Below are 26,330 nucleotides of genomic sequence, written 5' to 3'. Positions count from 1 at the left end.
TTGATAGAAGTTATATAAAAATAGGTTGAATCTAACTTGAAATTAATAATATGTACATCTTAGAAAACGTATGAAAACATCAATATACTTAAAAACACATTAATAAGATCTCGTAAACTAAACAACAGTGCTCATAACCCAAAAAAAAACTAAAGAAAGTAAATACTATTATTATAGATTTTCAATCGTAAGTAAGAACGAAAAGAAAATTTACAATTGAATATCAAAATTTATAGCTTAGTAGCGTCGTTGAGGCGATGGCTCATTACACACCTTTTTTCCTCTACTTTCAAATATGGTTGTTGAAAAATTGCTAACTATACTTGTTCTTGAGATATGGTGGTGGACCTTTTTACCCCGCTCTTCTCTATACAGAAATATTTTTACATTATTTGTATATTTTAATTATAAATCAGTATATTTATTAAGATTTTAACAATTAGTCCAAAAATAATCGTGTTCGCACTGGTTGAGTGCTGCTGACCGATCCGCGTTGACGAGATTGCTCCATATATCGTGCGCTAGAGCCTATCCGATGTATTTATAATATTACGGACTCGTCCAAACAATGTTTCTATTCACGTCTCGAATGGGGCCAACAGCTCCATAGTAACATTAAGATATAGCATATTTAACAACTTAATGTACATTATAGCGTATACTGTCTACGGTTTTTCTTAAGATTAATAAATAATTTTCTCTTGTTTTCGCACTAACTATTTATTATAATCTCCATCTCGACCTAAATTTTCTGCTGAATTTGGACGAGATCTGCATTGTTACGCAATTTGATGAAAGGTGCACGATATGAAAATAGTTCTGAGAAATGTTTCATTTACAGACGACTTACATTTCAAAGGCGCAAAAATACTTAATATTTGATTAAAAAAGAAGTGTAATATTATTTAAACCACATGTTGTTATAAAATACCGATTAGATGATTCTTTGAATTAAAATCAATGTTTAAGTGCTGATAAACTTTTTATTTTTCTAAAACATTTTTTAACTTCCCGTAAGGTAACTTATTGTAATCGTCCAAAAATCGAAACTGTAAATTTTTATGTTTCTTCACGTTTTGAAGGTTTCTGAACATTTTGGCATACCTCAGAAAAAAATGGATGTGTGTGTATGTACATACAGTATGGATACAATTTTTGTCCACGTTTTCGGGCGCACGGATCAACCGATTTGAATGGTTCGAAAAAAATTAGATTCCTATTGATAGGGAGATGTGCTGATTAGTTTTTGACGAAGGCAAGTCCAGCCGTTTCGGAGATACGGAGCAAAGAATGCAGAAAATAGAAAGATCAGGTTTTTGAGAGATCGGAGCATCGGATTTGAATGATCCAAAAAATATTCAATTCGTAATAACGGGGAGAAGTGGTTATAAGTTTTTGTAAAAAGGCAGGTCCAGTGGTTTCGGAGATACAGAGCTAAATTGAGATTCAAAGAACTTTCTGCTTGTTTTTAACAAAGTAATTGCTTTTGAAAAAAAATTGTTTCAATTTTTTTTTCAAAATTTGTTTTTTTTTGTATATAGAAAATAATTCAGATTTTAATTGTAATTCTGAATATAGTTCTAATATTTTTTAAACAAATATTTTCAACTTTGCAATTCAGTTTATATAATTCTTATAATATTAGACAATATTACAGCATTTATTTATAATAATCTATTTGAAAACATTTAATATATCTCGAACATTTAGTTACCATGCGGGAAGTTCCAGCAATTTGCCTTGAGGCACGATGCCATACACACCACTAGTTTGATATTCAATTGTAAATATTTCTTTTCACTCCCACTCTCTCCCACAATTCATACAAATATTTTCTATTAAAACGCTATTTTTATTTCTTTCAACAGATTTTTAGCTCTGAATTCTGCAAATGGACAAAAATGAATGATAATTATAATTATCATTCATTTTGTCATTGCTATTATAATAGCAATGGTCCAATCAATAAAACCCAATTTCATCCTAGATGTAGTGGATAAATATACGTGGGATCCTTGGATCAATAGAGAATTTAAAAGCTTTTTATATTATGAAATGGCTGATAGTCTTAAAAATGTTATAAAATTCCTATTTATTTCATTTATTTCGTTTGTCAGTGATGTAATTCAATTTTTGAACTTATTTTTAATTCAATATTTCAACTTTTATCTTTATGTTTGTTAGATAATTATATTCGAACATTTTATGATTTTCCTTGAACTAGTGAGTGATTAATGCACTGAAATTGCCCCATAGAAACAGTATCTAATATTACTTATTAAAGATACATTTCCTGGTTTGATAACGTTCTATTCTTATAAGTTATGTCTAAAGATGAAAATAACAAGCTCTGAAAAACTTGTGTTAATTTTTATATACTTCGCGTTCTTTTTTATATAGAGTATTGTGGAAGACAAAATGCCCTTTAGATTTAATTTAACCCAAAATCAATCTCTCCATTATTTTTCTTATGTCAATAAAGTGTAAAAAAAATAATTTACCATTTACTACATATCTGGTTATTGACTATTATGAACTTGATGCGAACAACTTCAACATTTAATATTTATTGGAATACAAAACTAATAAGCTAATGACTAAATTACTTTATTATATTTTGCTAATAAACGCAAATTTCATCATATTTTTTCCAGTACTTGTTCAGTAAGTTTAATGCTACATGACGCTTAAAAGCAAACAAAGGAAGATGTCATCGTAATGTGCTATTTATAATTCATCTTGCACTAAGTAACTGCTCAAAGTAAAGAATCACTGATGAATTCAATGTATTCGATGATTTAAACATCTTTATGATTTTCTTGAAATTTATTCATTGAAAAAGTAAATAAATTGTTATTTATTTACTGTACGAAATTAAATAAAATTCAACATATTGTATAATATTCGATGCATTCTTAATTTATCAAATATTATTTATTAAAAATGTTAATGTAGATATTTTACTTGAATTAATGAAAAAGAACAAATCAAGTTCTGAAGATTTTCCATTACCGAGAAGAAGTGACAACGTTATTTATTTACATATTTTTTTGGTGTTGTTTCTGCTATGATTATTCAGTTCTGCTAGATTTCCAGAATGCGAAGGAAATCTATTTATGCACTTTTTGTACTACATCATAGGACAATATTATTTTTTATATAAAGATGAAATCTATTTTTAACTTTCCGTAGGGTAAGTTATAGTAATCGCAAAAAAATCGAAAATGCAATTTTTTATAAATCTTTACGTTTCAAAGGTTTCTGAATATTTTGGCATACCTTAGAAAAATGGATGTATGTGTGTGTGTGTGGATACAAATTTTCGTCGACGATTTCGGGAACACCGATCAACCGATTTGAATAATTCAAAAACATACGATTCGTATTGATAAGGAGACGTGCTGAATAGGGCGAAAGCAGGTCTAGCCGTTTTGGCAAAAAGTGCCAAAAATGGTAACTCAGTTTTTAAGAGAACGGAACGTCCGATTTTAATAATTCAAAAAACTATTTTACTTGTATTGACAACATGAAGAATAGGTCAAATTTATATGAAGGCAGATCTAGCAGTTTCGGAGATCTAATGAAAAAAGTAAAAAAATGTCATTTGGCGGTTAAAAATGATCATTAGACATATGCACATCAAATTATCAGATATTAGATAGAGATTTTGACAATAAGTATAAATTTTGTTTACATGCCTATGGGTTCCGTACCAATGTTCATCCGTTAGACGGCGACGCGGCGCTTACGCGCTTTGACATTTCGTCTCTATACAGTTAAAGCAGTAAGTATGCTTTGAAAAAAAGTTCAGAATTTCCAAAATGTGTCAAAAAAAAGTAATTTTTTGTCAAATTTATAATTACTCAAAAATCTAATTTTTTCGAAGTAATTTTTTCTCAAAAATGTTAATGTTTTTAAAAGTTCCAGCAATTTGCCTTAAGGCACGATGCTTTCAATAATACATTATCCTATTTACAATAGTTTGTGTTGCTTGTCATATCTACTGATTCAATCAATGACGTAGTATTTAAAAACATATACGAGTATAGTTTAAGTTGATATCCAATAAAAACATTTGATAGTTTAAGTTGATATCCAATTTACATCGTATTTCAATACTTTCCTCTAAATAACTTTTTGATTAATTAATATGCAATAATTGGCGTCAGGCCACTCATTTGCATATTATGACAGCAAGATAGACATGCGGATACAAAGTTTGCGAAACTATAAGTTCAGATGAATTTAGCTATTTTAAAGTGCATATATGTAATGTGTATTAATAAGTAATTTTTGTGATGCCTATTTGGTTCTCAGAAAAGTATCTAATGATTGAAGTGTGGGAAAGCTTCTTAGATCTATATTATATCCTAAATATCACTAATAGATTTATTTTCTAAATAAAAACGGAAACTAGTAGGGTGCATGGCAACGTGCCTTAAGGAAAATTGCTGGAAGTTCCCGTACCGTAAGAAAATATTTTTCAATGTTTCTACAACATTCAAGCTGCTCAAAATGTTAAGAAAATTAGTATTTGCTTATAGTAAATGATTTCTTTTTAATATTTGTTCCCGCAATTTGCCTCAAAGCCAATACTACACTGTGACTTTATTGCCAGTAGAAATAAATCTGGCATAATATTTTTTTTAATGTGGGCTAAATAATCAAAAATAATATTTGATGATATTTGTTATTTACAAGTCAAACTAGTGTTGTATTTCATCGTGTCTTAAGGTAAATTGCTGGAACTTCTCGTACTGTAATAAAATATTCAATCAATATTAAATAAAAAAAGAATTGAAATTGAAATCCGAATCATTTTCGATATTTAAAAAAAATTGTTTTGTTTTTTTTACGGATTTTGAAATAAAAAACGTTCTTTAAGAAAAACAATATTATTTCGTCAACATAAGCAAAAAGTGTCTTGAATCATTCAAATCAGATGCTTCATTCTCTCAAAAACTGCCATTTTTTACACATTTCCGTATCTCCGAAACGGCTGGTCTTGTCTTTACCAAAAATGAATCGCCAACTTACGAATTGAATGATTTCTGAATCATTCTAATCGGATGCCTGCTTCTCGTAAAAAGTGAGTTTCCATTTTCTGCACTTTTTGCTTCGTATCTCGGAAACGGCTAATGAACGACATTTCGACAAAACGACAAAATTGTTCAGGCAATTATATTACTCATATGCTAAATGCGTACTATTTGCGATTATTGCTATTATTCATTTACAGATTTATGTATTTTAATAGGTAAATTAGAAAATCTTAGTTTGAGAAACGTGCGATAATATATTTTCTATTCGCGAGTACATACGCGCACGGGAAGAAATCAGGAACAGAGTTAGCTCTGTTCGCGCTATCATCATCCCTAAAAATAGTCTCTTCTTGAGGCAGAATTGTGTTGAGTCTGGCGCCTGCGAATTGCAAACTTACGATTTTTGTCCGACAACCGTAATAGTGCACGCACTATAAAATTTTATAACATATGTCATATGTGAAGCAATGCAATTTATTGACATTAGAAGATTTGCGGCGGAAGTTAAATAAAACTGTAAAAAATTATTCAATAAACAATTTATTAATATTTTGCTGTTTTTGAACTTCCCGTAGGGTAAGTTATAGTAATCACAAGAAATTTTTATATCTTACGTTTCAAAGTTTTCTGAACATTTTGCCATACCTTAATAAAAGTGAATGTATGTATGTGTGTATGTGTGTGTGTGTGGGGATACAAATTTTCGTCGACGATTTCGAGAATACCGGTCAACCGATTTGAATAATTAAAAAAAACATTCGATTCGTATTGATAAGAAGACGTATTGATTAGTTTTGGTGGAGGCAGGTCAGACCGTTTCGAAGATACGGGGCAAAAAGTGTCAAAACGGTAATTCAGTTTTTTAAGAGAACGGGGCGTCCTATTTTAATATTTCAAAAAACATTTTACTTGTATTGACAAGATGAAGAACTGATTAAATTTTTGGGAAGGCAGGTCCAGCGGTCATGGACTCTCAATGAAAATAAGTTAAAAAAAATGTCATTTGGCGGTCAAAAATGTTTATTGAACATATGCACATCAAATTATCAGATATTTTATAGAGATTTTCATAATGTGTACACATTTTGTGAAATTTTTCTTATGTTCCGTACCAAGATTTTTAATTGCGGTACGGTAAGTTCCAGCAATTTGCCTTAAGGCACGATGCCATGCACCCCACTAGTTTTAAGTTTTTACTGGCCCATTTACTAATATTTAAAATAATAAAATATGTAGTTTATAATTTTTTAAGTAAAAAACTAAATAATTGTTTTAATTCACAAATTATACTCATTTACCTCATAGATCATTTTATTTTCAAGTTTACTCTATATAATCACAAAATTTAAATTTAATATATCAAAATTGAAAAGGCTTATTACTGGATAACCTTTTAGATCTAATGTTTAATATTTCATATATCATCGAAATTATTGAATGCTTTCCTTTTTGTAGAGACAGATTGTAATTCAATAAAGAGAATAAAAAACTAGATAATATTTTGTGTAACATAAGGCCCTGTGTGTCCTGAGCCATGTAACCAAATTATCTTGTTTAGTGCCTATTAGCGTCCTTGCCTTTAATCTGGAGAGGTCAAAGTGGCGTTATCTGTTTCTAAACATACTTTAAATCTTTGTTATATACAAGTATCAAAAAAATAAACCAATACCAATTTTTATTAAGGTTTACATAGTGCAAATGTCGCTTTGCTAGGAGTATTTATGTCTATTATAGTTTATAATAGCCATGATTTAATCAACAGTTAAGTTGGGACCTTTATCGTCTAGATCTTATATTACTCATCGTCTACTTTATTTTAACAAGTCATCGCCAATCTTGCTTAGATTATAAACACTTTTAAATAATGTTATGAGCGAATCTGGCAAATTTCCAAAATAGTATGTCTTTTTCATGATTTTGTATTATTTTTGATTTAGTCATTAGGCAAATGCCGGAACTTAAACCAGATACAGATTTTAGAGATACGAATTATAGAGTAGGCTTTAAGAAATATGATACATATGTTTGTAAACTATTGTATATGATAACAAATTTTTATGATATATGTTATCTTCATGTTATCGCTGAGCCGTATAGATTTATGACAGGACAGATTTGTTAAAAAATCTGGTTTTAATTCAATGAAATTCTAATAAATCTGCTAAAAATATGTAAGGTCTACTTTAGAATAATACTTGCTTTTTGAATTTATGCAAAACCTTTGTAATAATTTTTTTCTAACACTGGCAAAAATCATCAAAAACTTGTGGGATATTATACTAAGGCGGTCGATTGCTCTAAATTTAAAAATAGTATGTTCGTACAAGTTGATTTTTTAAAATTATATTATCTATGTATGTTTAGTTTAGTCACAAATATAACTTTTAATGATATATGTTAATGAAATATTTTGTAAAATTGTAGTAGTTAACACTTTAATGCTTCCGTCATAACACAAGACGTTGACCTTTAAACTTTAAAGCATAATCATTTATCTATTTATTTATTTCCGCCATCAATACTTAATAATAAACAATATAACAAGGCCTGACACTCTGTAAACATTTATATAAATTAGTTTTCTATTACTAAATCTAAAATAGATTTATGGCAAAATTATGTTAATATCAAGATTGATTTTTTTTAAATTATAATGACCATGCAGTCCTAATAATACCATAATATATGCAACAGATTATGGCTGCTAATAATTTTCCATGTGTTATTCTAGGCTGGCTGATATTCTAAAAAAATACATGTAAATAAATTCTGTAGACACTTTACTAGACATTTACTTTTAGTGTTGTTTTTTTAGTGAACTTTTTTATTATTATTCATTACTACTTTGTTTATTAAAATCAATGAATCAATGCCAGTACTAATGATCTTAATTAATTTTACCGCAATTTTAAGGTTTTTGATGAAATTTCAATTATTTGTTAGTTTTTGTTCACTAACGGAAAAAATTACATACTATGGACAAAATAACCTAGTATTATTGTGCAAGCACTATAAGATAAAATAATTTATTTGTAAACTACCTCTCTTTCAAATTAGTATGGATTTTGAATATGTTGCATTTTTCCTTATAAATATGCTATTATAGTTCCTAATTAATAGAAAGACTGTATCACTGGTAATTAACGAACCTAAGATGAGTAAAAACGATGAGCAAAAACCACTACCAAAAATAAATTTTATTTATAACTTACAGGAATATTGTTAACCCTTTCCATTCGCGAATTCCGAGATTTACATGAATTTTGCCGCCGGCGGCATCCGAGTGGAAAGGGTTAAATTTGAAATTAATTAATAATCAATGCAAGTTTCTCATATTGTGCTTTTAGCATCGAAAACGATGAAGTATGTATAATCTTTAAAGTAAGAATTTTTAACATTTACACTTACACACATGTATGTGTGTGTGTAACTGCACAATTTATAATATATTGAGTGCTTTTTCTCTCTGTTTCTACTATATACTCAAAATGAGTCAAAACTCAATATCAGCCAAAGATTCTTTGATCATAATACGTCATAATAATTTAGTTGCGCGCAATGGATTTTCAAGTAGTTTGGTCAAGTGATAATATTTCATATTATAAAATTTTATGTTGATAAATGATGATTATACTATAGAATTATACTTGTAGTAGATATGTTGTTGATGTTATTATAACGCGGAAATGGTTTGAGAATTCTTAGGATAATTGCTAATATTCTTTCAATACAAGACAGGAATTGAAAAATATGTGCTCAACTATGTGAGTAAATTTTGATTTAATTGTTTTTGTAATTTCTGAGAAAAATATATATTCCGAAAGCTGTGATATTTAATTTAAAACGTTTACAATAAATCTGATAATTTTACGTGCGCACGTCAAATTCACATTTTTTACTTGCAAACATTTTGTTACTTTTTCTTCGATAGATCCAAAAATGCTGGAACTACTTAAATTTTTTTATTTGTAGTGCAATTCCTATAATATATTTTGAGAAAATTCAATAAATATGGATAATATATAAAAACGCGAAAATTTGTATTTGACGCATTATGTTATCTCATACGTATTTTATGCTTCAATATAAACCTACTAATATTAGTAAAATATTTAACGAATTAAATAAAATAAAAACACACACATATATATATATATATATATATATATAATGTGTAATATATATGAATATGTGTGTATTACAAGATTAGTTGTATTGAACTCTTAGTGAATGATTTTAACTGATTTACTGCACTTTTGCTTTCGACGATTTTGTTACGCACTTTGATTTAGGTATTAGTCAGTATTACCTTCAACACCTCTTTATAACTTCACCTGTAATTGTTATTATTTTGAAAGCATGTTACTTCGAATAGTTAATAATTGGCTAACTAAAAAATTCCATACCAAGAATTATGCAATTTATTTTTACTAATTTCCTAATAAAAATTCCGTTATAACAGATTATGTCGTATAACAATTAGTCGTTAATTATATGATTATATGTAGACAGTACAATTATTACATTGATTTATGTGCAAACACTGCAAAAGAATTATTACTCTCGTTTGTAGAGATTCCCAAAGTACCTAGCGCTCTTTCTACAACAAAACGTGGGGCAATAAAATTCATTTAATATTCCCGAAATATTCGCAGAATTTTCAAATGTCAAAGTTTTGTACCAATAAACTATTATATGCTTGTCTAATTAATAATTAGGTTTTTTAAATTATTTTAAGTATATGAAGAACTAGAACTAGCTGGCTAGAACTAGCTCCGTAATGAAATATATTCGATGTTTTCAAATAGATTATTATAAATATTAACTCTCATTATTAGTATTTTACAGAAAAAGTAGAAGGGCTTACAAATTCGAAATGACATTTTTTTAAGTTTACATGAAAAATAAATAATAAAAACTTAATCAGGCGTTAGAATAAAGGATTATTTATATTTCAAAGAAAAATATAAACTGATTTGCAAAGTTAAAATTATTTTCTTAGGATTTAATTTAAAATCCGAATTATTTTCGATATTAAAAAAAATTTTTTTTTTTGAAAATTGAAAAAAAATTGAATATATTTTTTTATTTTCCCAAAAACAATTGTTTCGTCAATACAAGCAAAAGGTTTTTTGAATCATTCAAATCGGATGCTCCGTGCTCTCAAAAGCTCGGTTTCTATTTTCCCCGTATCTCCAACCTGTCTTTGCAAAAACCTGATCAGCACGTCTCCCCATTGGTAGGAATCGAATGTTTTTCGTGGGCGAAAAATTATATCCATACATACACACACACCATTTTTAAAAGGTATGCCAAAATGTTTAAAAACCTTCGAAACCTGAAGATATGCAAAAATTTGCAATTTTGATTTTTGGACAATTACAATAACTTACTCTACGGAAAGTTAAAAACCAGTTATATTGTTATATAAATAAAGCTTTAGCGAATATTTAAAATTTTAAATCTGCAAAAAAATAAAAAGTGTAAAAAAATGATAATTTTCAAAAGACACAAATATTTTTTGCAGTTTTAAGGATTTCTAAAATTAACATCATGGGAAATAAAAAATTATAAGTATCCCTTTCTTCATAAATTATAATCACTTTTGATTTGAAGATTTACAATTTTTCAGGCAAAAATTTTGGAAAAAAATTAGATTATTATCATTTAATGCCAACGGGCAAACTAAAAATTTTTCTTAGGTTTCGTTCCTTAATAGGTACTGTTTCGTTGTCCAGGTTTCTGTTCATCAATCTAGAACTTATTCCATTTGCATGGATAACGTTTTTTTATCAATGTGGGTGAATAGTTCTGAATCAGATGTGTGCCATATTGATATTAAACATGAATTGGATAATTATAATTGAAATATTTCTCTTTGGCAATTTTTGACATAGATATATGAAATTTATAATTCTAAGAATTTCAGTCCCAACTTTGCTATTAAATTTTTAATAGGAAATCTTTATGATCGACGCACGATTATCTGACAGTTTCCTGTCTGTAAGAAGTTTCCTGAAGGATGGCTATCAACACAAATTTTTATAAAGTTTTATAAAATTTGTCTACACCTTCAGTACACTATGTCATTTGCATCAAGTTTAGTGAGTTGAATAGTATTTTCATTGCATAATTGAACTTGTGTATTAAATGCATACATATAAATCCAAAATGTATTATCACTAAACAGTGGTTATATTGTAGATCACACGAGACTAAATTTTTTAATCATTGGTTGCTCAATTTCTTTGTGAAGTATATTTTTAATTTATTAATTCTTGAGTCAACGGCGATTTGTATAAATATACAACCGCTCAATGTCAGATAATCTAAATATTATTCGCGAAAATGTGTTGCAGATCCCTAGAAACACTAATGATGTTTGCCAACCGGATCTAGAATCTGGAATCCTTGCGAAACATAGAAAATCGTTAACCATTGCACAACACGTATGTTTACAATGTTTGTAATGTTTACACGATTAATTCGAATCTTTGGTTTTCGCCACGTAGCCGGCATCCAACCCACACACGCCGCGAGAACGTAGGCAATAGTTGATCACATATGACTCACAATCAGACGCATTGCCTTTATATTTAGTCTATGAGAGTGATCATTTTGAGGAGAATTTTATTCTTTTAGCTATACCAGTCCAACTGATACACTTAAAAATTTGCGCAAAGTGGAAACATTCTGATTATTTGGCAAAGGCAGATCCAGCCGTTTTGAAGATACGCGGCAAAAAGTGCAAAACATGACAATTCAGTTTTTGAGAAAACTGAGCATTCGATTTGAATGATTCAAAAAACATTGTACTTGTATTGACGAAATAAAGTTTTTTTTTATTCTCTATTTTATTTACAACTTGTCCAGTAAAGGACATTTAATAAATTTGTGGAATTTACAATTGTCGGCCGTAAAGGGGCATTGTATACTAAAGGGGCATGTTGAAAAAACAACTCAATAGTTGTTTTCTCAATTCATTATAATATTAATATTTCATTGATATTATAAATCTTAACTATTTACTTATAAAATAATTTCTTATAAATAATTACTAAGTTATTAACTTCCCGTAGGGCAAGTTATAGTAATCGCAAAAAAATCAAAAATGAAAATTTTTATATATCTTTACATTTCAGAGGTTTCTGAACATTTTGGCATACCTTAGAAAAAATGGATGTATGTGTGTGTGTGTGTGTATGTGTGTGTGTATGTATGTATGTGTGTGTATGTATGTGCGGATACAAATTTTCGTCGACGATTTCGGGAACACGGATCAACCGATTTGAATAATTTAAAAAACATTCGATTCGTATTGATAAGGAGACGTGCTGATTACTTTTTGGCAAAGGCAGGTCTAGCCGTTCCGAAGATATGGGGCAAAAAGTGCCAAAAACGGTACCTCAGCTTTTAAGAGAACGGAGCGTCCGATTTGAATAATTCAAAAAACATTTCACTTGTATTGACAAGATGAAGAATCGATAAAATTTTCATGAAGGTAGGTCTAGCGGTTTCGGAGATATAGAGGAAAAAGTAAAAAAATGGGCCATTTGGCGGTCAAAAATGATCATTAGACATATGCACATCAAATTATCAGATATTTTATAGAGATTTTAACAATAAGTATACATTTTGTTAACATTCCTATGGGTTCCGTACCAATGCTCATGCGTTAGACAGCGACGCGGCGCTTACGCGCTTTATATTTTGTCCCTATGCAGTTAAAGCAGTACGATTGCTTTGAAAAGAAAGTTCAGATCTTCCACAATATGTCAAAATAAAGAAAAAAAAAATTTTTTTCAAAAAAAAAAATTTTAAAAAAATTTTTTAAAAAAAAATTTTTTTTTTCAAAAAAAAGTAATTTTTTGTCAAATTTATAGTTTCTCAAAAATCTCATTTTTTCAAAGTAAATTTTTTTCAAAAATGTTAATCGTTTTTAAAAAAAAATAATAATTTTTGGTACGGGAAGTTCCAGCAATTTGCCTTAAGGCACGATGCCCTAATTGCCTTAAGACAGAATTCCACTTACAGCTAGTTTCAATTTTTTATCAGAAGATTTGATGACTTAAATCCAGTGGCGCTTTTCTTTTCAAGCTTCTTCGATAGGTCCTTGTTATCAAGGAGCTTGCTAGTGAATTTGGGTGACTGGTGAGCTTGTTTCTATATTTATGTGCTGTTTTTGTTATTACATCATTTATGGTAGGTGTGTTCGGGTCGAGATGAATTAGCCAGTTCGAGATATATTTTGGTGCTCCTAAGGCAATTTTCAAAAAATTGTTCTGAAATTTCTGTATTATTTCCATATTTCCATATTATTTCCATAGTCTTATCAGCACTGCCACACAATCGTATTTCATAGCACTAAATTGGTTTGAATAAAGATATATATAAAAGTAGCTTATTGTATGTGCTTAGTTTGGATTTAGTATCTAATAGCCAGTAAAACTTCTTGTTTTTTTTTTTTAAATGAAGAGTTGACTAAATTTTGAGAAAGGAAGGTCCAGCGGTTTCGATGATCCAAGAAAAATAGTTTAAACAATGCGATTTAGTGGGATCATTGATCATATGCATATTACATTATGCAATTTTATAGAGTAAACATTTTGTGTGCATTTTTTTGGGTTCCATACCAAGATTTTGAAAAAATTCAAAATTTTCAAAAAATTTCATATTTTTAACAAAAATTAATTTTCTCAATTTTTTTCTAAAAATTTTGAAGCTTTTAAAATTTTGAACTACAGTGCGAAAAGTTCTAGCAATTTGCCGCAAGGCACGATGCCAAACACCACTATTTTCATTATACTTTCATGATTAAGAATCATAGAGTATAAGTGAACAAGTGTAAATATTCCATTCAGAACCCATTGATTAGCTTTGCACACGTTTGAATTTTATTCGAAGGTTTCATTGGAACTAAACATTTTTAAAACTAAAATTTAAAACAAAATATTCTTGTGTTATGTTCGAAAGATATATAAAATATATCATATTTTTACTTAGTTAGGCTACTAATAAACATAATATATAAATGATAATTAAATGAATGTTCTAGTGCAATGAGATAAAATAAAAATAAACATTACAACACAAATAAACAAAAGTTAATTTTTTTCTAATTAAGTATTGAAATTTCTTCCTTTTCGCCTTTTTATTATATTCAAAATATTTTTCATTAAACCAGTGGTATTACTCACAATAAACCAAGGTGGTTTGACTGAAATCATGTGGTGAATTTAATCTAAGTCTGGAATAATTTAAGTTGACTAGAAATCTACAGGGTATGACGTTTTCTACCAGAATGACGTTTACCAATCGTTATTGGAAAATGATCCAGTCGCGTAAATGAAATTGCAAATAAATGCAACAAAATATAATATTAGGCTAATATATAAATTTTTAGATAATATAGTTGAATAATAACGTTATTATCCGCAGTTTTTATGACAATGCACTCTACTGTGTCTTTCTCAACCAGCTTATGGAACCATTATGGAACTTATGCTGTTTAATTCATATACATAATACTAAATTTAAAATAGCATGTTATTTGATTCCTGCATTATGTTTATATTTTATTATATTGTAATGAATATAAATATAAATATTTTATTTCATTGGCAATCTCAAACATAGGATTGTATGTTGCTATAGCCACATATATTTACATATGTTTCAATGAAATGTGAGTTTTATAGCTGACCAGTATTAATTTTGTAGTGACGTATTTAATTTTAATATTTTTGTTATGTTATTGTAGGAATGTATTTAGATTTTATAATTTTGCTATGTAATTTTAGAAACTTTATTCTATTTTATGTATTTCGAATAGAAAATTTATATACTAAATAATTTTAATATGTTGTTATAATTTTTGTATGTAGATATAATTAGTTATACTATGACCATAGCAATTATTATTTGTGCTTAAGTGGCACATATTTGGTAAATTACAGATCCTTGATATAATGATCTCAAAATGCCTATTCACCTAGTTATTTGGTGTTTTTTATGTGTGTATACATAAAAAGTTTGATTTGCAAAATTCTAAGTAATATATGTGATAATGAATAATAATTGCTTTTATTGTTATACGAAAGTGCACTTGCATTTCTATAGCTCTAGATTTTTTTTTATAAAATTCAAGAGTTATATTTAATATTGTTTAATTGCATTTGCAGCAAATGGCACCGACGATGGCCTGAGTGGTGCAGACAACGACGAAAATATTAACATCAGTGATGTCAGTGAGTACATACTTTATTATATAAAATTACCGGTGGAAGTATTTCATTATCATTAACAATTGGGTTATTTGATACGTATATACTCAGAGATTCATTTCAAAAAAAAAGTTTACACACTTACTTAGTAAATGATTGATTGTGCGCAATATAACCCAATGTAATTTTTCGTATAATTCATATTTTTAAACATATTAATAATAGAAAAATAATATAATTAAAGCGTTTAATTGCATAAAAGATATTGAAAATTATTAGGTTGGCACCCAAGAAAGTGCGACTCTCAGCTTGGATGTTTCAATTGAATTTTTAGGTTTGCTGATGTAGAGTCCAAATGTGAATTACCTTTTATTAATTGTATTTTAGGTGCTAGGTAAAAAAAAAGTTTGGGGATGGATTGTGTAGTTTTCGTTTGGCGTTCGTTGAAAGATGGAGAATCAAATCAAAATTTTTTATCATATTTTGCGTATTTATTTCTGAAAAGGTAAAATAGCTTTTTTAGCTTGAAGCCCTAAAAACAGCAGAATCAAAATTAATTTGCTAAATTTCGTTCTGGTATTTTTTTACTCAAAGATGAAAAACGCTCTGGTTGTCCAGTTGAAGTTGAAGAAGAAAGCATTTCTACTTTTACACTCACCACCCAATAGATCGATCGATTCTGGTATCTACATTGATCAATTAACGAAATTAAACAACGCAGTTGAAAAAAAACGGCTTAAGTTGGTAAATCGAAACGGTGCATGATTTATTCCATTATTGATATTACATATTATTGACCAGGCGGCAACAAATATTTGAGGTTGATTGAGATGTTTTGCCATATCCATCATTTAGTCTTAATCTTGTAGTTGATATTGATTACTTTTTGTTTCGATCTTTACAATGGTTTTCGATAATGTTTTTGAAAGTTATGAAATAATGATACTACTTGGACGATACATCACATAATGAAGTTATTTAGTGCAATGAAAAATTCTTGAACATCCTTGTTCAAGTGAGATCAATACTAAAAGATTTTCTGTTTATAATTGCCAATGTCCAAAACTAAAATAGCTGATTTAACTGCTTTAATTAGAATGAAGGTATTTTCCATCTTCAATATCCTTTGGACGAGTAGGTCTAAATTTATGAATCATTGTATCGCCTATGAATTTCTGTTCAAAAAAGGTCTATAAACCAATTGTGAATTGTTTGTGGTACTTTAAATTCAGGGTATTACTTAATTCGGTTACCGAAATTCTAAACATCATTATTTGATTTTCTAACAAAATTCCGCACTTACTTAGTTGCCAACCCAATATTTTGAGTGTGAACCTAAGTTAAATCCACCATACTGTTACCTCTGCAAAATACTGAAGATTTAATGTTACAAATGATTACTGATTATAAAAGATAAAGTCACGTATTTTTCTTTAGAAAATGATTCTATATTTCTGATAATTATTTTTTATTTTTGTAGCAAAATTTTACAATTTATATCAACTAGATCATCCTGAACATAATACAATTATTCATTTTTATTGCAGTTGATGTTATACGTAGCACTGATCCCGAGTTCTCTGAGCAGAACATGTACAGTGGCGGCGGTGAGGTTCATGGGGGCCCTGCCGCTCCTCAGGGTGCAAATCCTACACTCACACCAGAACAACAATTGAGGCGGAATGCTTACGTGGTCATCACTGAACAACCTGCCTCTAAGGCTCTCAGGTCAATATGATAATTAGTATTTAATTTTAAGAGTTATAAATTACAATCGGATTACAAAATATCTATTTAAGGATATCATACACAAATTGTAAGTTTAGTCTAGAGTACAAAGTGTATAAATGTGTATACACTGTTACACTGATATACACTGGAGCTTGATTTTTATTGAGTGTGCATATATATGGATTCATATATGATTAAAGGCCAATTTTCATTATATTTATTAACCATATTTAGATTATTTACGATACGAAACAATTAACCATGACAAATATTTATGATAAATACAGTGCCAATGATTAAGTTGAAAGGATAGAAGTTTACTTGTGGTACAATGATAAAGTTGCAAAGATAGAAGTTTACTTGTGGTACAATGATAAAGTTGAAAAAATAGAAGTTCACTTATGGTACGACGTCTTTTATCAGAATTATGTTGTAGAAACCGCATTTCATCATAATAGTATTTCTGTGATAAATGCTATTTGGCTATATAGCCCTTGTGATACACTTTGCAAAATGCTTGATAGATATTAAGAAACAGTTGGATATTTGATATACATAAATCTCATTTTTGAAAAATTCTTGAACATCCTGGTTTAAATGGGATCAATACCAGAAGATTTTCTGTTTATAATTGCCAGTGTCCAAAACTAAAGTTGATGATTTAACCGCTTTAATTAGAATGAAGGTATTTGCCATATTCAATATCCTTTGGACGAGTAAGTCTAGATTTATGATTCATTGTATCGCCTACGAATTTCTGTTCAAGAAAGGTCTATAAACCAATTGTGAATTGTTTGTGGAACATAAAATTCAGGGTATTACTTAATTCGGCTACCGAAGTTCTAAAAACCATTACTTGCTGTTAATTTAGTACCATAAAATGCTCTAGTAAGCCTGTGATCACTTGCTTAATAGGTAATCTACGTGACAAATCACTACAATAAGTTATATTGATATTTTTTCACAGAGGTGCCTTCCATTTGAGCTATTGGGTCTTGTTTTCCACAATGCAAAAATGACTAGCATTGAAATAGTTGTTGAAAATATCCAAACGACTAAAAGTGGTCATTAGTGAAATTTTGTATTGTGGGACAGTAAACTATTAGTTTAATTTAGACCTTTCCTATACTAAATACAAAATTGTTTTTTTTTTAATTTTCTATATGGTGTTTACCAACAGGTTTCGATATGAGTGTGAGGGACGATCAAATATCCAAACGACTAAAAGTGGTCATTAGTGAAATTTTGTATTGTGGGACAGTAAACTATTAGTTTAATTTAGACCTTTCCTATACTAAATACAAAATTGTTTTTTGTTTTAATTTTCTATATGGTGTTTACCAACAGGTTTCGATATGAGTGTGAGGGACGATCAGCAGGTTCAATTCCTGGTGAAAATAGTACACCAGAAAATAAAACGTTTCCGTCAATACAAATTGTCGGTTATAAAGGAAGAGCTTTTGTCGTAGTATCTTGCGTAACAAAGGATAAACCATATAGGTAATGTATATTTCTAATGTTTAGAATATTTCAAGTTCGTCTATTTTTTTACTATTGACAAATCTAATTTCAGGGCTCATCCTCATAACTTAGTTGGTAAAGAAGGTTGCAAGAAAGGTGTCTGCACAATGCAAGTTAACACAGACACAATGTCTGTAACGTTTAGTAATCTTGGAATTCAATGCGTTAAGAAGAAGGATATCGAAGAAGCTTTGAAAGCCCGCGAACTTATTAAAGTTGATCCTTTCGGAAGTACGTACCATCACATAATGTACTAAAATATTAATACATATACTTATTTATATTACTTGCAATTTTCTGCTCGACTATCATTAAATTTCAATTTGTTACAGATGGATTTGCTCATAGATCTCAGCCTTCAAACATTGATTTGAATGCAGTTCGTTTGTGCTTCCAAGTCTTCTTAGAAGATACACCAGGTAAATTCACACCGCTCCGAGTTGTAGTATCAAATCCGATCTACGATAAGAAAGCAATGTCTGACTTAGTAATATGCACAATGAGCGACTGTACTGCTTCTGTTGCTGGCGGTCAAAGAATAATTCTTTTGTGTGAAAAGGTGTGTTTACGACCAAATTAAATTTCTTATTTTTCATTTGAATATTCTCATACATATTTAATACAGGTTGCCAAAGAAGATATTCAAGTAAGACTATTTGAAGAACGAGATGGTCAATTGGTATGGGAAGGATTTGCTGACTTTCAGCATACCGATGTTCATAAACAAGTTGCTATTACATTTAGGACGCCAAAGTATCGAACATTGGAAGTCGATCGACCAGTGAATGTAAATAATAATAATAATAATAACAATATATATATATATATATATATAAATGTATATATATATATATATTATATATATATATATATATATATATATATATATATATTTACTTACACTCCTCTATTTTATTCATATGTACAATCGTATGCGCTTAAGCAAACTTACTAAATTATCAGAGTAAAAAGTAATTATGCACTTTATGATTCTTGGACTTTATATACAAAAACTAAGAGCATGCTCATAAAAATTGAGATATTTTAAAAGTTAAATTGAGAAACTAAATAACTATCTATAATATTGCAGGCTCAAATTCAGCTTCGAAGACCATCAGATTCAGCAACGAGTACACCATTGAAATTCCAGTTACTTCCGCTAGATTCAGGTAGGTCATCATTTTGGACAAACCCTAAGTATGTACCAAAGCGCCTCGAGGCGTTACGTCGTCTCGTGACCCCTTCAAATCTTACGAACGGGCACGCAGAATCCATCGTAAATAATTCTGATAGTGAAGTTGTAGTCATCAGTGAAGATGTTGTTGACAACGCTCAGCAAAATAATATCGAAGAACCAGAAAAAGTCGTTGATAATCGAGATAAATCGTTGCAAGAACTTCTGGAACAAGTTGCGGAATTAGATGAAATTTATTTAGATACTCAGGCCCATCAGATAGTTTTGCAAAATGAAGCGAAAACGAACGAAATCGAAACAAATTCGGGTCCAATGGACGTTGATTTTGATGACAGTGCCACATACACAAGTCTTCAAATGGCTTTCAAGAATCCTTTAGCTCTATCGCTACCGCCTCAAGAAATGTCTGTAACTACTTTAGAAGAGTTGATGGCAACCCCAATAGTTACGCCAGTTATTCAAATTAGTGCACCTCCAATCGGCCCAAAACCACCGGTGCCACCAAAGAAAGCATCACCAATTTTAAACGGTAAAAGAGAAAATGGAGGCGAAGAAAAACTACCTCCACTTCCGCCCAAGAGAGTTAAGAAAACACCAGCTACTCCGGATCTATCACTTAAATTACAGAGCCAAAACAATAAGTCTGTTGAAGAACCAGTATTAAATGAATCTACTCCAAGTCTTCCTCAATCCCGTCCTCAATCTCAAATTATTGTTATTGATTCATCGCCAGATGAAGTTCCACAAACTGTTAATGCAGAAACATTGCCGCGACCGAAAAAAAGAAATTTTCTTCGTAAACTATTCTCGAGAAAACCAAAGAAAGGTGATAAATCATACAGTAGCCCAGCGTCTCGAGAACCCAGTTTAGGAGAAGCAACACCCATCGGAGCTGGATCTGTCCACAGTTTACGCATGACTAGTGATACCGCTACTCCACCTGCCAAAAAGCAACCTGCTCGATTTGCTAAAAAATCTAAGCCAGTAGGTAGAAGTGTCAGTAGCACTTCGGGCAAACGACCTGATTTCAAAGATAAGCCGGACATGATTCATATCCCATTAAAGGGTGATATTGGTGGAGGAAGCACTCACTCTCTTAATGTTGCGCCGAAAGTTAAGGATAGCCTTGCACCTTCCGAGTTTGGTAGCATAGGTCTCGTAAAAATTGATGCTGGAAGTGTCAAACAGTTATATGGAGAGCAGATACTTAACGATTTAGATCAGCATTTGGATATAACAGAAGCGGAACATTACGCTCTGTATACAGATCTTGCTCCGCATGCGACAACTAGCGAGTTTGATGAAACTTCTTGTTTTTACGCCCCTATTGGTGGCGGAAAGTTAATTAGCTTTGGATCTGCTAATAATGTGACAGCCATAAATATTGTAGATTAATGTAGAATAATTTGTATTGAGATTTAGATTTTGTAGCATACTAGAATGTTATGTGTGCTTAAATAATGCAAGTGATGGAACCAATAATTAGGTCTGTTTTTATAATACATTTTAGATAATAGTTATTGGTGAACTCAATTAGCATATACGCTGCTAATGAATTAAACCAGCAGGCATATAATTTTTGTACTTAAATATTTATATAACTAAAACTGATACGGGTTACGAAAAACACATAACTATATTATTTATGTTTCTAGACCCGCATGAATTAAAACGAAAACGGCAAAAAATTGACGGGGATCCAAAACATCTTTTATGGCAACTGCAGGGTCAAAATCCTTCTACGAGTAAGTCATTTTCAACTTTTACTTTTTTTATCAGCAAATCAAACAGGGTTACAATGTCAAGGTGACGGTGAATCACGGTGTTGGATGAATATAAAAAAACTCATATCATAACGTCTTATTTACATATTAACACTTAACATTTTTCATTATTTATCGGTTAAATTTTTCTAGGGAAGTGATAAATTATAAAAACGCATTTTAACCTATGTAATTTATATTTTCATTTTATTATTGCCATATAAATTCATTGCAATCATAAAAATAACATGCATTTACATACCATTCATCACTCGTATGGACAGGTTAACAAAAGCAAGCAATGAAATTTATTACCACAGATACTTTGCTAAATGTATATGCAGTTTATTAAAAAATCAAGCTTTCTAAAAGCATGTGTCAAGGAAAAAGAAAAATACTAAATAGCTTGCATAAAGATGGTGCCAATATGTATTAGCAAATTATGCACACCAATTAGTACCTTACAAGGTACCAATAAAAATGTTATACTGTTACGAGTAACAAAGTTGCTTTGAAATCAATCATATCATAAAAGTATAAGGGAATATTTGATTAGCCTAATTACTCTAATGCTACATTTAAAGCAGAAAAAAGCTTTCTTATGATTTATTGCATTATGGAAAATATAATTATTTTACAAATGTAAGAGTAATATATATTGTTAAATGATTCGAGAGAATGGTTGAAATATGTTATTATGTAAAGAATTTTATTAAAATTGTTCAGATATATAATTGAAATTATGTTACCTGATAACTGTTATGTTCCGTTTTGTTCTCTGGTTTTTGATATTTGTTATTTATCGATTGGAAATAAAATTATACATTTTATATACTACATATTTAAATAGTTTCAAAATTTGTCAAGGGAGAATTAGTGAATCACTGGTTCTTTGTGCTTATGCATTTTAGGATATACTTTTAATTAATTTCTACTAGATTTTATAGAACTCATGTTATTTTAGTACATGGTATAGACTACTAATTAAGTTTTATTAGTTGTTTTCGGATTGTTAATAAATTGTAGACCATTGTGTCAAACTAAGTTAAATATGTATATTGAAAAAGAACTTAATTAACTTTAGGTATACATAATTGTTTTATAATATTATTATATGAAACTGTACTACTGTGTGCCATGAACACATTAAACAAACTGTACAAAAAGATTTTTTCATTTAGTTTAATTTCAATTTTTTTCTCTCGATCTTATCTTAAGGTTTTAAACAAATTAAACCTGTTGTCAGTAAGTATTCATGCTGTAAGTAACCTTTTTGTTTATGACGTAATGTAAATTTTATGCTTTATGTATGAATTTATTTCATCATTCATCTTCATTGTTTGCATGAGTTTGCATGTTTAGTCTAAGGTAAATAATTTGGAGCAAGGGTTTAATCAACAGACACTCAAATTTTGCATGTAATTCTAATTTATCACATATTATTTCATTTGGGGCATGTATTAGAAAGATCAAGCAACGGCGAGTTAATCGATAAAGTTTCTGATATATTTTATAGTATTGTTTGAAATATTGAAAAATTATTGTTTTGAATATAAAAACGATTTTTTTAAATATTAAAGCAAAATTAATAATCAATGATCTCGTTGTTTACTTATTTTTGTAAAAAAAAACGAAAATGTTTTTTTTGCATGAAGTTGTTGACTGTTTCTGACAGTATAATAACTATTAGTATGTGTTTCTGTGGCGAATTTTAATTAAAAATGTGTTTTCATGAACTGCAATTTGTTTACGATCAAAAATACAATACCTTTTTTATAGCATGATATTATTAATATGTTAAATGTGTAGATAATATGTATAGATTCCTCGCTTATACGTTTGAAATTTTACATTTGCGCTTTGTCTTGAATTATGTTTTGATTTATGTGTTTAACTTTTATATCAAATGATTGTATGAATTAATAGTTGTTATTATTTTAAGGTAATGCTGCGGGACATACAGATTACAAGTTAAATATTCCTCTGGCATCATCGCCTCAAGCAAATCAAATGAATCAGTTTGATCAATCTCTTGTTAAAACTGAACCAAGAGGTATGTATATAATTTTATATAGAAACTTGATATGCAGGTTCTTTTATAAATATAAATTTTATAGTAAATAACAATGATAGTGGTCAATAGCTTCAGGATACTTTAAATACAGTTTTAAGAATTTATATTGATAATAATTGGGCACAATATAGCGTACGAACTATATCATATAATATCACTGAAAGTGTCGTAAAATATGCTTTTAATTGTTGTAATAAAGCGCTCATAAGTGAGCTCAGTTTATATATCCAAAATATATTGCACAAATATTTATATACGTATGTATGTATAAAATCTTCGAGGCAACGTCTCAAATAAAAATCACAAACATTATGAAAATCTTATATGTTATCTTCAATGTAAAATTATCAAGAAGCAGATACAATGTACAGCTTATATATTATATATAATTACCTGATCAAACATATCAGGTCGCAGAGAATCATATAAGAGGGAAAGACAAAATTTTAAAAATAATTGAAATTAAATAAGTTAAATTTTTTTAAAGCTTGAATCAAGGCGCTATTCCGTGTATATATTAGGCGTATGTTTGTTTCCCAATAATATCTAACAAAACATTTGCCGAAAATAATGAACATGTTTGAAACATTTCTCCAAATTGAATAATCAGCAATAGTTCTTACTTTAGCTTTCTTATTGATTCAGTCAATTATTTACACATATATCAAAATAGAGCAAAATGCCACTTACGCCTAGGATTTAGAGTTTTTTCTATAGTTTGATTACCATTCATTGACGAATCGAAGGTTGACGGATAGTAGAATCTGTTGGAGACTTAACCAGTTAACTGTGGCGAGCTTATGGAAATGTGCGCACCGTTTTGTTCATCAAAATCGAGGTAAAATAACGTTTTAAAATATAATGCTACAAACAACCATTTATTTTATACCGGCTAAGCTCAAAATAATCCAAATAAGTTGTAAATTGGCACTTACTTCTCTATGACCAGTGTCTCGTCAATCACAGTTAACTGGTTAGTTGATATTCCTCCAGCTGATTTATATTTCTTTGAAAACGTTGAATTAACAGAATAAAGTTATTTAAGCAAAACTCCGGATTTTGAATGAAATCATTAAAATACATAATTTGTTTACAGATGCCTCACCGTTGCCGTATATGTTTACTGGTGGATCGTATAGGTGCGCCCAGGACAGTCCATCACCGCAGCCTTTCAACATGCCCCATCCTTACAACAATCCTTCACCTTTGGGGGGAGATCAAGCATCTCAGTATAATTTGCCCCATTACGAGCAGATGAACAATTTTCAGAGTCAGCAACCCATCGATTGGAATGCAGGACTACCTGTAATGAATGATTTAAATCGAGTTATGAATATAGATCCACAGAATGCAATGCAAGGTAAGTTTCAAATAATAAAAATATTTTGATTTCACATGATCTAAACAAATATACCTGGGCTTTATTTATTTGCTTCTAATTTAATTCTATTCATGAATAATTATAAGATAAAATCTTATAAATATATTAAGTTGCATTTGAAACAAATCGACAATTCAAATATAGTTGGATTGTTTTGAAAATTACTTTGTTTTTATAAATCAATGAATATCTTCAATTATTTTTATAAATCAATGAATATCAATGTAATTAAAAAAACAGTTAAAGTGATCATAAATAGTTGAATTGATTAATTGGTTTATGAATTTAGCTTTTTGAAAGGATTTTCTCAAACATGGTGTTTTTGCATCAACATTTCTGAGTTGTAATTGAGCAAATGATGTTTATATTTTTTGTCAAATAGTTAATTTACTGAAATTGCTGCTTATTGATTTTCAAATTTGAAAGCGTTCTTCATTAGCTAAATAATAAATATGACATAGGCATTTCCACACTCAAGTCTTCCTACATCAATTTTCAAACTGTACAATGTTTATTAATTTGGAGATAATCTTTAGTGTTAAAAATACCATAAAATGCATATTAAGTATAATAATAAATGTAAAGTGCTTTTGATGAACATGTAAACATAACATAAAATATTGTAATGATTTAAATATCTAATATTAAATATTTTATTTTCCTCATTAGGTGGTCCTACTAGCAGTATGTTGGATATGGACAGTCAACAATTAGTTCAACTTAATTCTGGAGATTTATCAGGTACAGTTTGAACTTTTAGTTTTATTTCTGCAAATATCTCTTGGCTCATGCATAATGTTCTAAGATTAATCTTTCTTCATATTATTTAGGAATTTTAGAACACTTAGACCGAGCACAGGCTGTAAGGGTGTCCGCTGAGCATGAAAGCATGACTGATAGTTTATCAAAACTTGAAATGACAGCCTTAAATAATATGTGATAAAACAAAAACTTTATTTTATTACTCGGCAGTTGCTAAATTTATTAGCACAAAAATATTGCAGATGATTGGTGTAAATATTTATAAAATAGGAGTACTTATTATTAGTTTATTTACAAAGTTAATTAGTATTAATTATTAAGTATTATATATATATATATATATATATATATATTTATATATATAATGTATTATCCGATAGTGCAATAATCTATATGTATATAATTAATTTGTAGTGATATTTTTTCAGTAAAAACAAAAGCCTAATAAACATTCTGAAACTGTTGATTAAATATTTATTTTGTGGTTTTACTCATTTTGGATTAAGATCTGAATTCTTCATTATTGTCTACTAATATTTGATAATCAATATGCCAATTGAAATTCTAACATAACATAACAACTTTACTAAGCATAAAGAGCAATATTAGGAAATGAAATAAAGTGATCAGTAATATTT

General features: G+C 29.2%; 1 protein-coding gene across 2 annotated transcripts in view; it reads left to right on the top strand.

Moving 5' to 3' along the window:
• The window catches only part of LOC113368100 (embryonic polarity protein dorsal-like), a 51,627-nt gene extending 25,699 nt beyond the window's left edge, over positions 1–25,928 (top strand). For both annotated transcript variants that reach the window (XM_026609662.1, XM_026609661.1), the window contains 12 exons: positions 15,224–15,289; positions 16,813–16,993; positions 18,344–18,496; positions 18,570–18,748; positions 18,850–19,076; positions 19,143–19,304; positions 19,608–19,686; positions 21,368–21,457; positions 23,418–23,528; positions 24,646–24,909; positions 25,600–25,671; positions 25,761–25,928. In XM_026609662.1, coding sequence (XP_026465447.1) covers positions 16,857–16,993; positions 18,344–18,496; positions 18,570–18,748; positions 18,850–19,076; positions 19,143–19,304; positions 19,608–19,686; positions 21,368–21,457; positions 23,418–23,528; positions 24,646–24,909; positions 25,600–25,671; positions 25,761–25,870 — 1,584 coding nt within the window. In that variant the 5' untranslated portion in view covers positions 15,224–15,289; positions 16,813–16,856 and the 3' untranslated portion in view covers positions 25,871–25,928. The remainder of the gene's footprint in view (positions 1–15,223; positions 15,290–16,812; positions 16,994–18,343; positions 18,497–18,569; positions 18,749–18,849; positions 19,077–19,142; positions 19,305–19,607; positions 19,687–21,367; positions 21,458–23,417; positions 23,529–24,645; positions 24,910–25,599; positions 25,672–25,760) is intronic.
• Positions 25,929–26,330: the final 402 nt, after the last annotated feature.

The sequence above is a fragment of the Ctenocephalides felis genome, unplaced genomic scaffold, assembly GCF_003426905.1.
Source record: "Ctenocephalides felis isolate EL2017-DRISC unplaced genomic scaffold, ASM342690v1 CF-g0.4_SCAFFOLD_01170, whole genome shotgun sequence".
Taxonomy (NCBI): Eukaryota; Metazoa; Arthropoda; class Insecta; order Siphonaptera; family Pulicidae; genus Ctenocephalides; species Ctenocephalides felis.
Note: the sequence above shows the minus strand (reverse complement) of the source record. Positions and strands in the feature narration are given on the sequence as shown.